The 19,245-nt window shown below is 42.3% G+C and overlaps 1 protein-coding gene across 6 annotated transcripts in view; it reads left to right on the top strand.

The window, feature by feature from the left end:
* Window positions 1-4,199: 4,199 nt before the first annotated feature.
* FNBP1 (formin binding protein 1) overlaps window positions 4,200-19,245 on the top strand; it is a 149,161-nt gene continuing 134,115 nt past the window's right edge. For all 6 annotated transcript variants that reach the window (XM_049896987.1, XM_049896990.1, XM_049896989.1 and 3 more), the window contains exon 1: window positions 4,200-4,311. In XM_049896987.1, coding sequence (XP_049752944.1) covers window positions 4,288-4,311 — 24 coding nt within the window. In that variant the 5' untranslated portion in view covers window positions 4,200-4,287. The remainder of the gene's footprint in view (window positions 4,312-19,245) is intronic.

Here is a 19,245-nt window from a genome sequence, read left to right as displayed (position 1 = left end):
ATATGGAACCAGGGATATTATTGCTGATGCCTGATGGATCCTGGCTGAAAGCAGAAAATACCAGAAAGATGTTTATCTATGTTTTATTGATTGTGCAAAGGCATTCTTCGACTGTGTGGACCATAACAAATTATGGATAACATTGCGAAGAATGGGAATTCCAGAACAGTTAATTGTGCTCATGAGGAACCTGTACATAGATTAAGAGGCAGTTGTTTGAACAGACCAAGGAGATACTGATTGGTTTAAAGTCAGGAAAGCTGTGTGTCAGGGTTGTATCCTTTTATCATACTTATTCAGTCTTTATGCTGAGCAAATAATCCAAGAAGCTGGAATATATGAAGAAGAATGAGGCATCAGGATTGGAGGAAGACTCATTAACAACCTGCATTATGCAGATGACACAACCTTGCTTGCTGAAAGTGAAGAGGACTTGAAGCACTCACTGATGAAGATCAAAGACCACAGCCTTCACTATAGATTACACCTCAACATAAAAAAAAAAAAAAAAAAAATCCTCACAACTGGACTAATAAGAAATATCATGATAAAGGGAGAAGAGATTGAAGTTGTCAAGGATTTAATTTTATTTGGATCCACAATCAGCACCCACGGAAGCAGCAGTCAAGAAATCCAACAATGCATTGCATTGGGCAAATCTGCTGCAAAAGATCTCTTTAAGTGTTGAAAAGCAAAGATGTCACCTTGAAGTCTAAGGTGCGCCTGACTCAAGCCATGGTGTTTTCAATTGCCTTATATGCATGCAAAAGCTTGATGATGGAGTAAGGAAGACCAAAGAAGAATTGATGCCTTTGAATTGTGGCACTGGTGAAGAGTATTGAATATACCATGGACTGCCAAAAGAACGAAAAATTTGTTATGGAAGAAGTACAACCAGAACGCTCCTTAGAAGCATGGGTGGCAATACTGCATCTCACATACTTTGGACATATTATCGGGGGATCAGTCCCTGGAGAAGGACATCATGCTTGGTAAAGTAGAGGGTGAGGGGAAAAGAGAGAGAGCCTGGATGAAATGGATTGCCACTGTGGCTGCAACAATGGGCTCAAGCAGAACAATGATTGTGAGGGTGGCAAAAGACCGGGCGATGTTTCGTTCTGTTGTACATGGGGTTGCTATGAGTCAGAATGGACTTGACGGCATCTAACAACAACAACAAAGTAGGTCAGGTCACAATAATTTGTTAAACATGAGAATTCCTTGTCTTAGAATCACTCCTTCTTACTGTAAGGGAAACAAATGGAATTAGTTCTTCCTAAAAAATACTGTGCTGTATTTGTCTTTTTCTCCAGTGGCTCATTTCTCTTTATCATTAACCTTGCTTGTTTCCATTGCTTCATAATTCAATAGTGTCTGTCTTAGTTATCTAGTGCTGCTGTAACAGAAATACCACAAGTGAATGGCTTTAACAAACAGAAGTTTATTCTCTCACAGTCTAGTAGGCTAGAAGTCCAAATTCAGGGCGTCAGCTCCAGGGGAAGGCTTTCCCTGTTGGCTCTCAAAGAAGGTTCTTGTCATCAATCATCCCCTGGAGTAGGAACTTCTCCCCAAAGGAACCCCAGGTCCAAAGGACGTGCTCTGCTCCTGGTGCTACTTGGTGGTATAAGTTCCCCCACTTTCTGCTCACTTCCCTTTCCTTTTATCTTTTGTAAGATAAAAGATGGTGCAGGCCACACCCCAGGGAAATTCCCTTTACATTGGATCAGGGATATGATCTTAGTAAGGGTGTTACAATCTCACCCTAATTCTCTTTAACAGCGAATTAAAATCACAAAATGGAGGACAACCACACAATACTGAGAATCATGGCCTAACTAGGTTGACCCGTTTTGGGGGGGAAACAATTTAATCCATGACAGTGTCTTTTTTAGTTTTTTCAGATTCTGACACTTTCAAACATTGTCAGTTACCACCAAAACTTAATGAAGTTAAAGATATTTGCAGTTTGGCATAATACTAGTTCCATATAGTGCTGTAGTGGCCTTTAATTGGTTCCTACAACTAACAATTTCCTGCTTACTCATCTTAAAAGGTGTCATCTTCATGTGATCTCTTTTTTTCTTCTGCTGTCCTTCCCCGTTCTGCTTCCTCTTTCTCTTCTTTAAAACAGCAGGTTGTTTTTCTTCCTGATTAGCATATTTTCACAATCAGTCACTCTTTTTAAGAAGACAGTCTCCAAGAACTCAATCAAGATTAGGTCATTAATTTGACTGAAAAAATATTTCAGACTTGGCAGGAAGGTAATAAATTGAGGTGATTACTGAGGCAGGGTTTTATTAGATAACCTGCATTTCACTTAAAATTTCCACTTTTTACAGATTAAACTGTGCAGTGTTGTTTGAAATTCCAAACCCTCTAACTCACCCTGACTATTCATCTGCCCTGGGCGGTAGGTGGCTGGCTGTTCTGATTGTGGTATATGTAAAAAGTCTCTGGAGTGAAGAGTACCAGACCTGGGAATTGTGAGAGTAAAATATTAGAAAAGCGACATGTACACACACACACACACACACAAAAATGGCAGGGGAAGTGGGGGATTTGTAAATTAAAAAAGACCAAACAGTTTTGACAGTTTAGATTTACTGTAGCTCTGTCCCACAAAGGAAGTAGACTTGGAGGTTTATCTGTAAGGATTTTTTCAGCTCCACCCTTTGACGGACGAAAATAAGCTGATTGGGGGTGGGTTGTAGAAATGCATCATTGTGAAATATTTTAAAAATGGGGCCAATTTTGGGAGTCCACAGTTACTCAGAAAATGAAAGAAGAATGGGGGGAGAGGCCGATTAGTGAGTGATTCAAAGGAAGGAGTTGGAACTCCAAAAATTCTTCACAGATTGCCAGGAATATTTGTGTAAATCTTTGGAATATAGGGAAACCCTACTGGCATAGTGGTTGAGAGCTATGGCTGCTAACCAAAAGGTCGGCAGTTCGAATCTACCAGGTGCTCTTTGGAAACCCTATAGGGCAGTTCTACTCCGTCCTATAGGGTTGCTATGAATTGGAATCAACTTGACGGCAACAGATCTTTTTTTTTTTTAATGTAGAGAAAAGGAGTCAGTATCTACAGATAAAATTAGTTCCCTGTTAACCAGCCATAGACCATAGGTGCTCAGTTCCTTGATCCTCACCACCACACAGTGAGTGAGATGGATAAATTATTACCCACGTTTTGGCGACGGGGGCTCTGAGTTTCTGGAGATGTGCACTCACTGCCCAAGACTACTCAGCTAGTATGTGCTGGAGGCTGGAATTGAATCAAGTTATCTGCGGACCCAGCGCCTTGGCTTTTACCTACTAAGCTTAACGTGATTTTACGTCTGAGAGTTTCTTGGCCGAAGAAGTTGGGAATCACTGCTTTTAGAGATTACAAATCACTGGTTATAAGCCCCTGGATTCCTTCCCTAGCCACTCAGAGCTGTTCGGTCAGTCTGCTTCTGCGTCCATGTCTGCACAGCAAGCAGGCCCCACCAAACCCTACTCTCACCGCTAGAGGCGGCAGGGTTCCTCGGACCTGCCCGATCGCTGGGTGGTGGGAAAAGACGTTCCCGAGCAAACTGTTCAGAGTAAATGGTTGTCAGGGAAAAGTGTTTTTCTTAAATCCAAAACGGCGCTTGGCGCAGTGGAGGAATCTCAGGTCTCTGTGGAGTGCGGGTAATAACAGGGGCCGGCTAGGTTCAAAGGCAAGCGGTTGTCTTGAGCAGAGAGCGTGGCTGCTAATAAGTAATTTCATTTTCATTTAAAAATTGGCGCAGAGAGTACTCCCGATCCCAAGTCCCAGCCCCCACCTACGTCCGCGTCCTCCCAGCCCTCTAGGGGATGTGAGCCCGCTGGTGGTCGCCTTAGGGAAGGCTGGCCCGGCTGGGCCAGGGGCGCGGGGCGGGGCGGAGGCGGGGCCGGCGCGCGTGCGCCACTGTCAGGCCGGCCCCGCCCCCGCGCACCGCCCTGCCCTCCCCACCCCTGCGCCCGCTGTCTCCGCGGCTCTTTCCCTCCCCCTCCCCCTCCCCTGTCTCCGGGTGTGGGGCGGGCGGGCGGGCGCTGCGGCGGCCGCGGCTGCTGCTTCCTCGGGCCATTTTGCTGAGGAGCGAGGGGGAGGAGGAGCCGCCGCCGAGACTCAAGGAGAGAAGCGGCGAACCGGAGGAGGCGGCGACCGAGCGGGCACCGGGCTTTCCTCGGCCGCGGAGACCTCGGGAGGCGAAGGGATCGTCGGGGAGGGGACCGAAGGAGCCGCGCCCGCCGCGCGGAGCGCCCCTTCCCGCCCCCTGCACCATGAGCTGGGGCGCCGAGCTCTGGGTGAGTGAGGGGCTGGGCCCGCCGGGCTGCCGGGAAGGTGCAGGGCGCGCGGGCTGGGCCAGGCTGCCTGGGGAGACGATGGCGCGCGGGTCCAGTTCTCCGTGGCCGGGGGGGACGCGGGTCCGGCTCCCCTCGTCGGCCTCAGCCTGAGCGGGAGACGCGGGCCAGACTCGTCTTTCGGAGGCGAGGGGGAGCTGGTCTGGGTGCCCGCAACGGCCTGAGGACGGGGCGCCCCCGCGGGCCGGGATTGCCTCGCCGACCAGAGGAGGGGGGTGCGGCTCTGAGCCCCAGCGCCGGCCTGTGAAGAAGGTTCGGGTCTAGCTTCCCCAGCAGCCTGAGGAGTGGGCGCAGGTCTGGGTTCCCCCGCCGGCCTGAGGAGGGGGCGCGGGTCTGAGACTCCCCGCCGGTCTGCGAAGACGGCGCCACCTGGGTCCCGCGCGGCCTGAGGAGGGGGCGCGGGTCTGAGTTTCCCCGCCGGTTTGAGAAGAAGGCGCGCGCGGGTCTGGGTCTCCTCGCGGCCTGAGGAGGGGGCGCGGGCCGGCCTCCCTCTTCCCCGCGCCCCCGGGCCAGCCGTGTGTGTTGCGCAGGGGCTTAATCCTTCGAAACGAGTAACCGGATGTGGATACCCCTTTGTGTCGGTGAGGGGCTACGATGGGGGCCTGGAGACCCTTGGATTTGAGGGCTTGCGTTGTTCGGGCGCCCCAGCCGCGGAGCCTCTAGGACTGCTTTCTCTCCGTGGAGGTGGCCGCGGACTGGGCGCTCCTCCCGGAGGCGGGGCGGCCTGGGGGGGCGCCAGGTGTGGGGACCTCGGTTTGGGGGTGCCGGGGCGAGAAGTGGCGTCTTCCCTCTGGAGATGAGGACTGTTGACCTGTGGCGGTTTGCGGAGCACTTCTGGTTTTTCAGAGGCAGCTCAGATTCTGAGTTTCTTGTGGAGGCTGCGGTGTTTGGCTTAGAGGGGCAAAGTAGGAGGGGTTGAGGGGAGACACTGTGTTATCAATTTCAGGAAGAGGCATTAATGGGGTACATAATTCTTTAATCGCTGAGAGGAAGCAGTTTGAAACGGGAAGGTTGGCGGTGAGGAGCGCCTCGCCCGGCTCTTTTGGGTCGCGTTGCCCTTATCTTGGGGCGGGGGGGGGGGCGGTGTGGATGGGTAAACAAGTAGCTTAGTGTTTAGAGGTTCCCTCTCTCCAGGGCCAAGTGCGAACAGGGGATGCGAAGGTAAATCGCAGGCCATCCTAGGGAAGGAGAAACCGTTGGCTGTGGAATGGAGTTCATTTCCCTGCCTTCCTCTGGATTCCTGGGCAAATCGCTGGGCAAGAAACGGACAGTGCGCTGCCCAGTGGGAGGAGTGAAGGAAATCTCAATTATTGCTCTGAAATACTCTCAAGATGAGCCATTTCCCATGATGAACTCTAAAGTGCCTCCCTTATTACCTTTTGGAATTCAGTATGTAAAGGGTGTGGAGGAGAAAGTGTGGGGTGGTGGTTACTATCTGAGAGGAGGCCAAGAAATCTCATGTCAAAATAAAACAAGGTTAGAGCAGTTATAAAGACAGAGATCATCCTCTCTTAATTTTTTTTTTTTTGACCTTAACTGTTTTTACATAACCATTTCTTAGGCTCAGAAGCAGATACTGTATACCAAAATCCTAAAGGCATCAGCTCCCTTAAATTAAGAGAACTCATTTTATAAACAGCCTCTGTATAAAGGATTCATGACAAAATGTTGGCTGATGTTAACAAATATACACTTTTAAAATAAAATAACTAATTTGAATATTTGTACACACCCGCCACTAGGGTTTCCAGTTAGTCAAAATTTACTGTTTTAAGTGTTGTATTTCTTTCTTCTTCTATTCTTCCTCCATTCCTTTTGGCTCTTTTTAGTTTATCTGGGGTGAGGGAACAAATCAGAAGTAATCTTCATCAAGAGACTAGAATTTTGGCATGATTTTTTTCACTTGTTCAAACGGGAGAATGGGGTTGTGGAGAAAAATACATTTCTGAATGAAGTAGATGTGGTTAAAGGGACTGAACACAATGGTGGACATCTCACAATGATGTTGGTGAACGTTATAGAAGGTGACCTGACAGAGAGGAGGCAGCTACCAGAATGGAACTGATAGAACAGTTCCAATTTGCTGCATTGTTCTGTGCACTTCTTTTTGGGGGCAGGGAGTGGGAAGGAAGGCAGGGACAGGGAGTTGTCGAAAATAAATGGGAACTGGAATGTTTACAGGTGAAATGATACAAAGTCTTGGATTTGCTTCACAATAATTTGGGGGTGGTAGGGGATGGGAATGGGAATAGGGATGAAACAGAGTTGGTAGTTGTTGAACTTAGATGATGGGTACAGTAGAGTTCATAATACTATTTCTACTATATGTTTGAAATTTTCTATAACAAAATAATTAGAAGATATCCTTTAAGAAATAAAGTGCGAACCATTTGAAGAATTTTTTGGGGAAGTTTATGAGGGAGAGTGAATCAGATAGCAGTTAAATGTATGCAAATATATGGTAGTGACAAGTGAAAGAAAAAATGAATGGAAGAAACACATTGCTATAGACTATAAGCGTTTGCCCTTGAGTAGCTTATAGTTTAGTAGAAGGAAAGGAATGAACACATTATTTGCAGTAGTAAACAAAGTGCAAAATCTGATTATTAAAGTGGAATGCAAAGAAGTGTAGGGGCAGTGAAATGTCTGTTTTCAGTTGCTTTATTTCATTTGTGGTGTTTGAGGTTTTAAGAAAAACCTAGCATAATGAAGGATTCTGAAGAACAAACCCCTAGTTCTCTGGTGGTCAGAGACTTGGTGATGTGCTGTGCATTGGCAGTCCAGTGGAGGGCAGTGATTGAGGGTTTTCCTTGAATGGTGGCTTTGGGATCATGCACATGTGTAATGAGATAATGATGGGGCTCACTTGGTAGATGGAGAGAGACAGAGTTATGGTTTGGGTGGCCATGAGTTATTTGTAACAGGTGGTTGCAGCTTTTCATATACCTTTACAAATGCTATCGGGTTTTACACACATTTTAGAACTTTAGTCATAGTCCATATAGGTGTTCTAAAAAACCCGTGGTTTCTAACATGTACTTTACATTAAAGGCCTACTCTTAAGCCACATCCTGCCTTGTAGAGGAAATTACTCTTCTCTTCCCCCACCTTGTCTTTTTCTTCTTTTAAACATGAGAGTAAACTTTAACATTCTAGGAAAATTTTTTGAGAAATCATGAAATGTCAGGAAGTTACCATATAACTATAAAAATGAACAATTTAAAATTGACTGCTAGTTATGTTTTTCATAACCATTAGTTTACATTTAAATTGGGGCTTTCTGTTTTTGTATCGGTTCATAACAAAGTTTAAGTGGCTGTTTTAAAGTGATTAAACTGTGATAAAATAATTTCTGTAGAACTTTTTATAACATTGCCTTTTAATCAAATTGTAAAGCTTTTATTGAACAACTATTGTGTGTCACACATGGATCTGGGTCTGTTGCAAGTCACATGTACAACTAATCTATCTGCTTGTTTCAGTAAAAGCATGTAAAGAACGTCTGCAACATAAGAGATTTATATTTCTTTGTAAAACGGGTGAAAATGTTACTCAAGCTTTGTTAAAAAGATAGTATTTACGTGGTGAATATATTGCACTGACTTGTTGAAATTATGACTGGTCATGAGAGAAATCAGGAAGCAAGAGTTTGCTACATTTGAATGCTTTTTCTTAACTACTTATTGACAGGAAGTGACAGATTATCAAAGTGTCAGTTCAACTTTTTATTAGTTTACTCATGGAGTGTGTGAATTATGAATAAACCCATTGGAAATATAGCTTTTTTCATAATTATTCTACTCTTTGCAGCTAACAGATTACTCAGTGATAGAGCCTAGTTTTGTTGTCTCCTAGTATCCACTCTGCCATCTTTATTCCTTTGCTCTGGTGCTAATGAGAAATTAAGTGGCCCAAAATATAAAAAGAAAAAGCAGAGAGATGTGAATAACTGACCACAGTAAGTAGTACTGTTCTTAGTCAGCTAGTGCTGCCATTACAGAAATACTACAAGTGGATGGCTTTAACAAAGAGAAGTTTACTCTTTCACAGTCTAGTAGGCTACAAGTTCAAATTCAGGGCATCAGCTCCAAAGAAAGTCTTTCTTTCGCTCTGTTGGCTCTGGGGGAAGGTCCTTGTCATCAGTCTTCCCATTGTCTAGGAGCTTCTCTGTGCAGGAGCCCTGGCTCCAAAGGATGTGCTCTGTTCCTGGTGCTACTTTCTTGGTGGTATGAAGTCTCCCACTCTCTGCTTCTTGTCTTTCCTTTTCTCTCTTGTAAGATAAAAGGTGGTGCAGACCACACCCCAGGGAAACTCCCTTTACATTGCATCAGGGATGTGATCTGAGAAAGGGTGTTAGATCCCACCCTAATCCTCTTCATCACAACCCAGTCCTGCCTTGTTAACCACAGGCAGAGATTAGGATTTACAACACATAGGAAAATTACATTAATCACAAAATGGAGGACAACCACACAATACTGGGAATCATGGCCTAGCCAAACTGACACATTTTGGGGGGACACAGTTCAATCCATGACAATACCTGTGTTGATAGTATGTCTTTTTTTTTTTTTTTTTACCAGTGTTTTTAGAACAATTATAGTCATATAATGTGCCTTCAGCAATATGTTGAATATGTTGACGTTGACTGTGGTGTGCACTTTTAAGAGGCAGCAGTGTAAGTTATTTACCAACTTTACCAGAAGCATAATAGGAGTTCAGGAAATATTGAATGACTGAATGAATGAAGTCATTTTTTCCTTTTATTTTAAAATTTACTTTTTAAAAGGAATGGAGTTTCCAAGGAGGGCCTGGTAGATTTAAACTGCTGGCCTTTTGTTTAGCAGGCAGCTGTAGCAGTTAATCACAATGCTACCAGGGTTTCCAAAAAGGAATGGACAGGTAGTAACAACGCCTTTTTACACTTTGGCAGTTGAAAAATTTTTATAATCCTAAACACCTTTTTTAGATTTCATCTTTTTTTTTTTTATTAACTTTTATTGAGCTTCAAGTGAACGTTTACAAATCAAGTCAGTCTGTCACATATAAGTTTACATACATCTTACTCCGTACTCCCACTTGCTCTCCCCCTAATGAGTCAGCCCTTCCAGTTTCTCCTTTCGTGACAATTTTGCCAGCTTCCAACTCTCTCTATCCTCCCATCCCCCCTCCAGACAGGAGATGCCAACACAGTCTCAAGTGACCACTTGATATAATTAGCTCACTCTTCATCAGCATCTCTCACCTACCCACTGTCCAGTCCCTTTCATGTCTGATGAGTTGTCTTCGGGGATGGTTCCTGTCCTGTGCCAACAGAAGGTTTGGGGACCATGCCCGTCGGGATTCCTCTAGTCACATCCAGACCATTAAGTATGGTCTTTTTATGAGAATTTGGGGTCTGCATCCCACTTATCTCCTGCTCCCTCAGGGGTTCTCTGTTGTGCTCCCTGTCAGGGCAGTCATCGATTGTGGCTGGGCACCAGCTAGTTCTTCTGGTCTCAGGATGATGTAGGTCTCTGGTTTATGTGGCCCTTTCTGTCTCTTGGGCTCTTAGTTGTCGTGTGGCCTTGGTCTAAACACCTTTTTTTACCTTTAAAGTATCGTTGCTGTTAGTTGCACCTTACAGCAACCCTATGTGTGCAGGGTGGAACTGCTCCATAGGGTTTTCCAGGCTGTGACCTTTTGAAAGCTGATCACCAGCCCTGTGTTCCAAGGTGCTTCTGAGTGGGTTTAAACTACCAACCTTTTGGCTAGTAGTCGAGCATCTAACCCGGGGATTTATTTCTTCTCTATTGTTCATGCTACTTATACCTGGTATGTATATGCGTGTTCATATAAGAACACCTTGTAGTGTGTTAAAATTTTAAACTATGCAATACTGATTTTATTTTAAACTTGACGTAATTGACTGTTAATGGTTCCAGGTTTTGTAGAATTATCACTTCTTGTTGACCTTTGAATACTAAATTGAATACAATATTAATAACAGTTCATTAGCTCTTGTACTGCTGTTCGTAACCCTTCAGAGATCTCTGTTGGGCAGACATTACTCCTCAAACTATGGTGAGTAGAATAGAATTACTTCAGCAGATAGACTAAATCAAGTTTAATTCTGTTGTCCTTACGTTTCCATAAGAACAGACTTTGCACACAACCTTTTTTGGTTACTAGATATTAGACAAAACAAAATATAACATAGGAGGTCTGGCAATTTTGTAGTTGATATTTACATATCGGTTTGTTGCCTTCACTTGACACATTAAACATGTACCTGAAAATATGTGTAAGTTGCATTTTTGGTAAGTAGAACTGTATTTCAAGCATGATAGGAGAGTTTTGTAAGTGTCTGTGCTTACAGTGTGACCATGTTACAGCTAGTGGTTTCCATTGGTGCGACATTGAAGGACTGTTCAAGCATCTCCCACTTCCTAGCTAAAGCTAATCGTGTGTCTCCTGCAAGGATTACTCATACGTGTTTCAGCAACACCACCCATATTTAAAAATAAGGCTTTATTTTGACACTTAAAAATTGCAAGCTACCAAGAATACATGCATGCCCTGGGAAATTAATCTAATTAGATTTTAGAATGTGGGTGTGAAGTCTTCTGGAATTAGTATTTATAAGGAGTATTTGTTTCCTGTTTTGGTAGTGTACAATCATACTAACATGAGCCTAGCAATTTGTCTAAAACCAAAAAAAAAAAAAAACCCAAACTCATTGCCGTCGAGTCTATTTTGGCTCATAGCGACCTTATAGGACAGAACTGCCCCATAGGGTTTCCAAGGCCATAAATCTTTACAGAAGCAGACTGCCACGTCTTTCTCCCGCAGAGTAGCTGTGAGTTGAAACCACTGGTCTTTTGGGTAACTGCCGTGCCACCAGGGCTCCTTAGGGATTTGTCTAGTTAAAAAAAATTAATCACAAAGGGCCAAATATATATATACACACACACATACATATACATATAAAAATATGTACACATATATATGTTATACTCGGGTGTTAACTGGGATAGTACAAGTGTTTAATATTAATTGATTGTCATCTTCTGATTGGGATCAATATAACTTGTAAATCTCATTCTTTGTGTAAAATTCTATGTTAAATTTGTTTACAGAAAGTTTAACAATCTCAATTGTCTAATAGAAGTAAAATCGTATCAGCTATATGTATATGTATATATGAAACTTCCATTGTTGCAAAAGTTACAATATCTGTTCACATTTAAACTGTAATATTATGTAAGTTGTATGGTAGAATTTTTTTATTTATTTAGGATATGCCACTATGGTCATTGAAATTAAGTATTTAATAAGAATTAGGTCTTAAAATCCCATACATGGTTTCAGTGTATACAGTTAACAGTAACAGTTTCCATCTGTACTTCTCTACACTCTCTGCGGAGGTTCTAAAAATAGAAATAGCTTATAAGTAGATAAACTGTATAATTCTTGTAATATTTTCACATGCACCAGGCACTATTGCCTTAAATAAACACTGTTGAATTATCACCATTTAGGTTGCTTACCATGTCCCATGGGCTGTGCATGGTATTTTATGTCCATCGTCTCATTTATTCTTCACAAGAGTTCAGTGAGGTAAATAGCATTGGTGCCAGTATTCAGGAAAAAGAGTTGGAAGTGCAAAAGATTCATCGGGGAGTATCACTCGTGAAAGGAAAAGGGAGGGCTTAGCATTGGGCAGGTGGAGCCATCAGACTCTGATTGCAGCTCTGAGAAAGCCTCTGCCAGCCAATTGAGGCGCTCCAGAGCAAAGATCAGCCACTCAAGGAGCCTCACGTTGGGCAGAAATGGCTAGGTCCTTTTACCTCTTGTCTTGTTCATTCATTGGCCAGGGCTCCCCAAGAAGACTGTGACCTTGGCTACCATCTTATTCAGTCATTGACTAGGGGCTGCTATGAGAAGAGCATGATTTGTTCTTAAAAGATGAGGCAGTCCCTGAAGAAGAGTGCCTGCTAACCATACTTCTTACAGCTGGGCACCGAGTCCTTTTTTGGAGCGAGATCTCTGGGTCAGCCATACCTTCTTACACTTTTTTATAAAGGAAGAAATTGACGCTCAGAAAGGTAAAATAACTTGCCCTCCGGCAAAGTTCAGAGTAGGAAGCAGGGATTCAATCCTAGGTCTTTGGGACTCTAGAGCCCTCCTCCTCCTTTTTTTATTTTTATTTTTTAAGGCTGTAAATTATTATTGTTTGAACTTTTTGTTATAGAAATTTTCAAACATACTTAAAGTAGAGAAAATAATGTCATGACGTCCTACGCGCTTATCATACAGCTTCAAGAGTTACCCGTGTTTTGCCATTCTTGTTTGATCTATTTGCACCCACGGACTTCTTTAGGGCCCTCAGTCTTCACCACCACACATTGTAATGCTACTCCAGTGCCTCCTTTTCTTGAAAAATCATTCATAGAACTAAAACCCTCCCCCCATCTTTTAAAATATGAAAATAGAAAAGAACTAACATTTGTTAAGTGCCTAATGCACCTTTTTTTAAATCAGATTTAAATGTGTGCTTCCATAATATAATGACTCTGAATTTAATTTTATAAATCTTCATTTTTAAAAAAATTTTTATTGTACTTTAAGTGAAAGTTTACAACCCAAGTCAGTCTCTCATACAAAAATTTATATACACCTTGCTATATACTCCTAGAAACCCTGGTGGCATAGTGGTTCAGTGCTACGGCTGCTAACTAAGAGGTCGGCAGTTCAAATCCACCAGGCGCTCTTTGGAAACTCTATGGGGCAGTTCTGCTCTGTCCTATAGGGTCGCTATGAGTCGAAATCGACTTGACAGCAGTGGGTTTTGGTTTGATATACTCCTAGTTGCTCTCTCCCTAATGAGACGGCACACTCCTCGTCTCCACTCTCTATTTTTGTGTCCACAAATCTCCATTTTACAAATGAGTCTCAGAGAGGTGAAGTTACTTACAAGGCTCACCCAAAGAGTGAGTGTAAGCGTTAGAATTTAAATGCAGTTTTTTTTTCCCTGACACCAAAGCCCATGGTAGTTAAAAAAAAAACCTGCATCTTCTGTATTAGAAGCTCACAACCCTCTTTATCCTCATCACTGGGATTTCCCCTGTCACTGATGTAGATTTTTGCCTTTTAAATCATTTGTTACTCATGTCGAGAATCAGTGACGCACACTGCTATGTGCTGCAGAACGAGCAGGAACAAGACAGTCATGAATGAAGCTTATATTGTGGCAGGTGTTTCACATACGTTAGTAATCCCCTCATTTTCCAAATCCAACGTTGTTTTTTTCTTTTTGAATTGGTAAGAAATTTGTGAGAGTATTTATTAATTAGTAAAAAAAAAAAAAAATTTTTTTTTAAGGGCAGTATTGAGTTCCTGATTTGTCCCAACAAAAGTATGTCTCGGTGAATAATATTTTTTAATTAAATTGAGAAAGAGCAAGGAGGGAATAGATATTCATCACTTTGGGGGTGCTCTAGATGTCACAGGCAGGGCTTTTGAAGTTTTTGTTTTCCAGGAACAAGAAACCAAACACTTTTCTCATATCTATGACAAAAGAAAACTTGACACCTTTAAAGGACGCTATTCCTCTTGTATTTACACAGCCAAAACTGAGGATAAAAAAACAAACCCAGTGCCGACAAGTCAATTCCGACTCATAAAACTGAGGATAGGTTACTGAAACGTGTTATAATTCCAGACGGGCTCTTGGAAGAAACAGTGTGAGCACTCCCATTTGAGTGAGACAGCACTGGAGGGCTCAGGCTGGGTTGCATTGCTTGCCTAATCTAACATTTATTGGTGTTGGGCAAGCCCTTGCATTTCTGTTCTTCTTTTTCCTGATGTATAAAGTGTGGTCTGATGTTGCTTGCCTTCCGCTTCACAAGAAGGCACAAGTACAAGTGTTTGTTATGTGCTTTGAGGTTGATGGATGACAGGTGGCAAGTAAATATAAATTGTTATAAAATGGGAAAGGTTAAGGAGAAAGCATACAAACCCTATTCTTTGGAAACAAATTGTAGAACTGTCCTGCAGCAAGTGAGACTCATGAAAAATGAGCAGTTCATTGTCCTAACCCTCTAGTATTCACAGTGAAGTCTTTGTCCTTTGATTTAAAGTTCTGTTTACATGTTAACAATAAAATAACCAAATATTAGGAAAATGTCTGGAGGTCTTTGCTTTGGAAAAGGAAATCTAGATTTCAAATGGCCATATCAAATGCATGTTTATCTTTTTTTTTTTTCGTATAAAATATACTCTAAACACTAACCATAACATATTTGAGTATGCTCAACATATAATTTTAATATTACCTCTTAAGGGTAAAAATAGTTCTAACTTCTCCTTGGTTATTATAACCACACTTTTAAAAAATTCTACTGAAGTTCACATTATTTCCCCCCTCAAAAAGCTGGATATTTGCCACTTGAGACATCTAATACATTATTCTACATAACAGCTTAGTTTGCAATTGACTTCTTTGCAAAGAAAACCGAGAGCTTTAAAAATATTCACATTAGGACAGCTATATGTGAATTGCCTGGAACTCTTTGTTTGGGAAATGGATTTCAGGAATGTATACACATGAATATTTAAAATAGATTTTTCGCTATTTCTCTGAAATTTTTTTAATTTAAATTTTACTTTCAAAATAGGTTGTCTATTTTTATGGTTCAAATTTCAAAAGGTAGTAAGGTGGTGTACATAAAAACTCTCCTTGTCATACTAGGATAGATTTAATTCCTATGCGTCATTACTATTTTTGGCAAGAGGAGTGGTGGTGTTGGTGGTAAATAATTATGACTTTAGTATATAACAGAAGAAACCGAATAAAATTATGAAAGTTACCTTATGCAGATAAGAGCTACAGACATGATGAGTATGACTGGGACTTACATATTTTCTCCATAGTATAAAAAAAAAAAAAGTACCTACTAAGTGCCAAGACTTGTTTTTGCCCTCAAGTACCTTATAGCCTAGTAGGGTTACAGAAATGTAAACAAGAAATCACAGTACAGTGTGATAAGAACTAGGGTGGAGAAAATACGTAGAAGCATGTAGACAAGAGTACAACCTAGTTGGAAAAGTAGGATAAGTAAGTTATACAGGTAAAGGGGGTGGGCAAGTGTGGTGCACTCAATTATTTAATATGCCCCTTATAGCCACAGTCCTTGTAACTCCAACAAAATGTTTGTAGGACGGTGCAAATAAGGTGCCTGTGTCTCGTCCAGATGATTGGAAGCCTATGAATAATACAAATAAGGTGCATGGAGTCCTTGTGGGAGTAATGCAAATAAGGTATATGGAATCTTAACAAAGAGATTGCTCAGTTTGGTCATCCCGCTGGGCTTAAAATGATCACATCCCAGAGGTGGTGGTGGTGGTGGCTTGGGGGCTTGCTACCATCAAGAAAGAAGAGCCAGGAGTGGAGTGCATCCTTTGGATCTAGGGTCCCTGTGCTGAGAACCTCCTAGACCCAAGAAACAGAGGGAGAGAGCTGTAACACTGGAGATGGTGCAAGATAGTGGGTAGAGGTGGCAACAGAACCAGGAGACTGGCATGAGATGGCTCAGTGGGCTTCCTGGCCCACGGAGCAAGGCAACTACAGGTGGGCGTGCTGACCCATGGAGTGAGAGAGCTGAGCTCCTTAGGCAGGTGGCTTCCTGGCAGAGTGGGCTGCCTCTGGGCACTTAATGACAGAGCGAAAGAGCTTTGTAACACTTTCCTGAGCAGGGCAAAGGGCTGAGGGCTTAGAAATGAGGCCTGTGCTGAGGGGGCTGAGAGGAGCCTGTGCAGAAGGGACCGAGAGGAGCCTATGCTGAAGGGACTGGAAGGAGCCCTGCATGGCCAAGAGGAGCTGAGAGAGCTGTTTTGCACTGAATAAGGCAGATTTTGCTTACATGCTTCCTGATCCTGATCCCAAGGTGTAACCTATTTAAAACAAAAACACCACACTCATTGCTGTGGAGTCAATTCTGACTCATAGTGACCCTACAGGACAGAGTAGAACTCCTCCAGTGGGTTTCCAAGGATCAGCTGGTAGATTTGAACTGCTGACCTTTTGTTTAGCAGTTGAGCTCTTAACCACTGCAACCACCACGGCTCCTGTAACCTATTACCTCCCTGCCCCTGAAAAAAAAGCAAACCCATTGCTGTCAAGTCGAATTCCACCTCAAAGCGACCCCATAGAACAGAGTAGAGCTGTGCCATAGGGTTTTCTAGGCTGTAATCTTTGTGGAAGCAGACTGCCACATCTTTCTCCCATGGAGCATCTGGTAGGTTTGAACCACTGAACTTTTGGTTAGCAGCCAAGCGCTTAACCATTGTGCCACCAAGGCTCCTTTGTAACCTGTTAAAACCTGATAAATCTTGTAATCGTGAGTATTGTCTGTGAGCTCTGTGTGTCCATTGAAATGAATTAACAAACTCAGCAGAGAAGTAGAGAGTGCCATGAACGTAATGGCTGGTGTCAAATTGATAAAAAGGTTTGAGGGTGGAGGTATGTTTGACCTCCACCTCATAGGGATCAGCTTTGGGCTGATACAGATCTTGATTATCTCTCCTCCCTTTTGTGAAGTTATGACGCCCCAAACCATTTTTTACAGCAGCTTTATAGGGTCGCTAGGAGTCAGAATTGACTTGACGGCAGTGGGTTTGGTTTTTTGGTTTTGGGAACTGATGTAGACAGAGCCTTCCAGGAAGAGGGAGTAAATGGCATGTCCAAAGGCCCAGGAGTGTAGGAGGACATGGATTTCTAGAATGAGGAGAGTCTATGATGGGGTTATAAGAGGGGCCTGAAAAGGTGGACTGGTTGAAAACCATGTGAGAATTATGACTTCACCTTGAGAGCATGTGAGATGCCTTTGAACTGCTGAAAATAGGAACCTTAGGGCCGGATTTTCAGTCTCCTTATGGCAGTTCTACTCTGTGCTATAGGGTCGCTACGAGTCGGAATCGACTCAACTGCAGTGGGTTTATGGCAGTGTTGGAAAGGAGCTTAAATAGATGGAGGCTGAGATGGGCTACTTGGCTGCCTACATTAATGATGAGGGTTGAATAGAGAGCCTTTCCATGATGTTTTGCACTTCCCCAACATTTTTATATGGGTTGAGTTAAGTTAAAATGAACATAGGTTAAAATAGTCTTGAATGGCTAAAGAAGACCTAACAGTGTACACCTTGAGAGGTGAGCCAAAAGGTGGGGAGGTGACACAGCTCCATTGCTTTGGCCTATGAGTTAAGCAGTATTTTAGCCTCAGGTCCTTTTTTTTTTAACCAGGGGACACAAACAAAAACCAAATCACTTCTTTTTTGCCCTGTCTGTTTATGATCAGGTGGTATAACTTTGGTAGTGTTGTCAGGGCCTGCTCCTCAACTCTTTTAAAGAGATTTGGTATTTTCACTCTGCCTAAAGGTCACTCATGCTAACCAAATTCCCAAGACTGATGAATAAACCAGAACGCAAATTTTAAATTTATAGCGAGAAGTGTATTCTTAAGGAACTAGATATTCACATATTTCTTGATCTGTACATTCTCTTCCTGTAGGCTAATCTGTATGGAAAGCTGAATTCTATAGAAAGCTTTCTGGAGAGCATAAAATCAAATAGAACTAGATGATTTTAATGGCTGGTGATAGAAGCCAAAGGCATCTATCTCCTCTAGATGGACAGATGGGCTATAGGGTACATTAATATAGATGTTATGTAGATAATTCCTTTTCTGTTAACCCCTTCTTTCTTTAGACAGAGTATAGGAAGATTAGTTGTTTAAACCTTAATTCCAATTTCTATCCCATCTTGAATCTCTGAGATTATACCGGTACCAAGATTGGATATTGGGTGTTCATCATCTCATCTCTTACCACCATTTCCCAAACTGGAAAGTATGAAAATCTATAATGTTAAAAGCTCTCCTAGGGAATTCTAACGTGGCTTAGGTTAGCAATATTTAACACTTTCTTTCTCATGCATTCTCAGTTTTTGCTAATTTTTCTTATTCTTTACAACAAACTTAAAACCTAGTAATATATTGGAGCTCCTTCTTTACCTTGGTGGCATAGTGGCTAAGAGCTACAGCTGTGAACCAAATGTCGGCAGTTAGAATTCTCCAGACACTCCTTGGAACCTCTGTCAGGCAGTTCTACCCTGTCCTATAGGGTCGCTGTAAGTCGGAATCGACTCGACGGCAACGGGTTTTGTTTTGTTTTTTTCTTTACCCTTTCAGCCATTTATAAACATAACCGATTTAAGGTTAGTTCTTTGTTCCTTTTGGTTCTTCCCTAGTTGCAATTCATTCATGTGCCCAGGTAAATCATCATTCATTAATTCATTCGACAAATATTTTTGACCACCTATTATGTGCCAGGTATTGTTCTAAGCAAAAAGAAAATGATAGTGAACCAAACAGTAAAAAAAATTGCCCTTAAATGCAATCTCTATATACAACATATCATATAAAAATAAGGAAATGAGAAACTTAGAAAAGTAGGATCAGGTTTGGGAGGAGAAGAATAGTAGCTTAGTACTGGACATTTTACTAGGTGTCTAGTGGATATCTAAGTGAAAAGTTAATGGATAGTTAAATATGTGTGTCTGGGGTTCAGAGGAGAAGTCCAGGCTAGAGATATAAATTTGGGTAATCAGATATGCTATAATTTAAGTGGTAAAATTCTAAGCTCTTGGCACAGCTATATATAACTATAGTTATATATTCTTCCAGGTACTATTATTTAACTTTAGAACTCTGTTACTTAGTAAAACTGTCATAATATGTTGACCTTTTAGACACTAGCTACACTCTCTGTTTGCTGAAATGTTTACCTTACTGAGAATCATTATGTGAAATTTGTTTTAGATTGGGAGGGGTATAGACTC

The sequence above is a fragment of the Elephas maximus genome, chromosome 9, assembly GCF_024166365.1.
Source record: "Elephas maximus indicus isolate mEleMax1 chromosome 9, mEleMax1 primary haplotype, whole genome shotgun sequence".
Taxonomy (NCBI): domain Eukaryota; kingdom Metazoa; phylum Chordata; class Mammalia; order Proboscidea; family Elephantidae; genus Elephas; species Elephas maximus.
The sequence above is the reverse complement of the archived record's forward strand: the minus strand, read 5'-3'. Positions and strand labels throughout refer to the sequence as shown.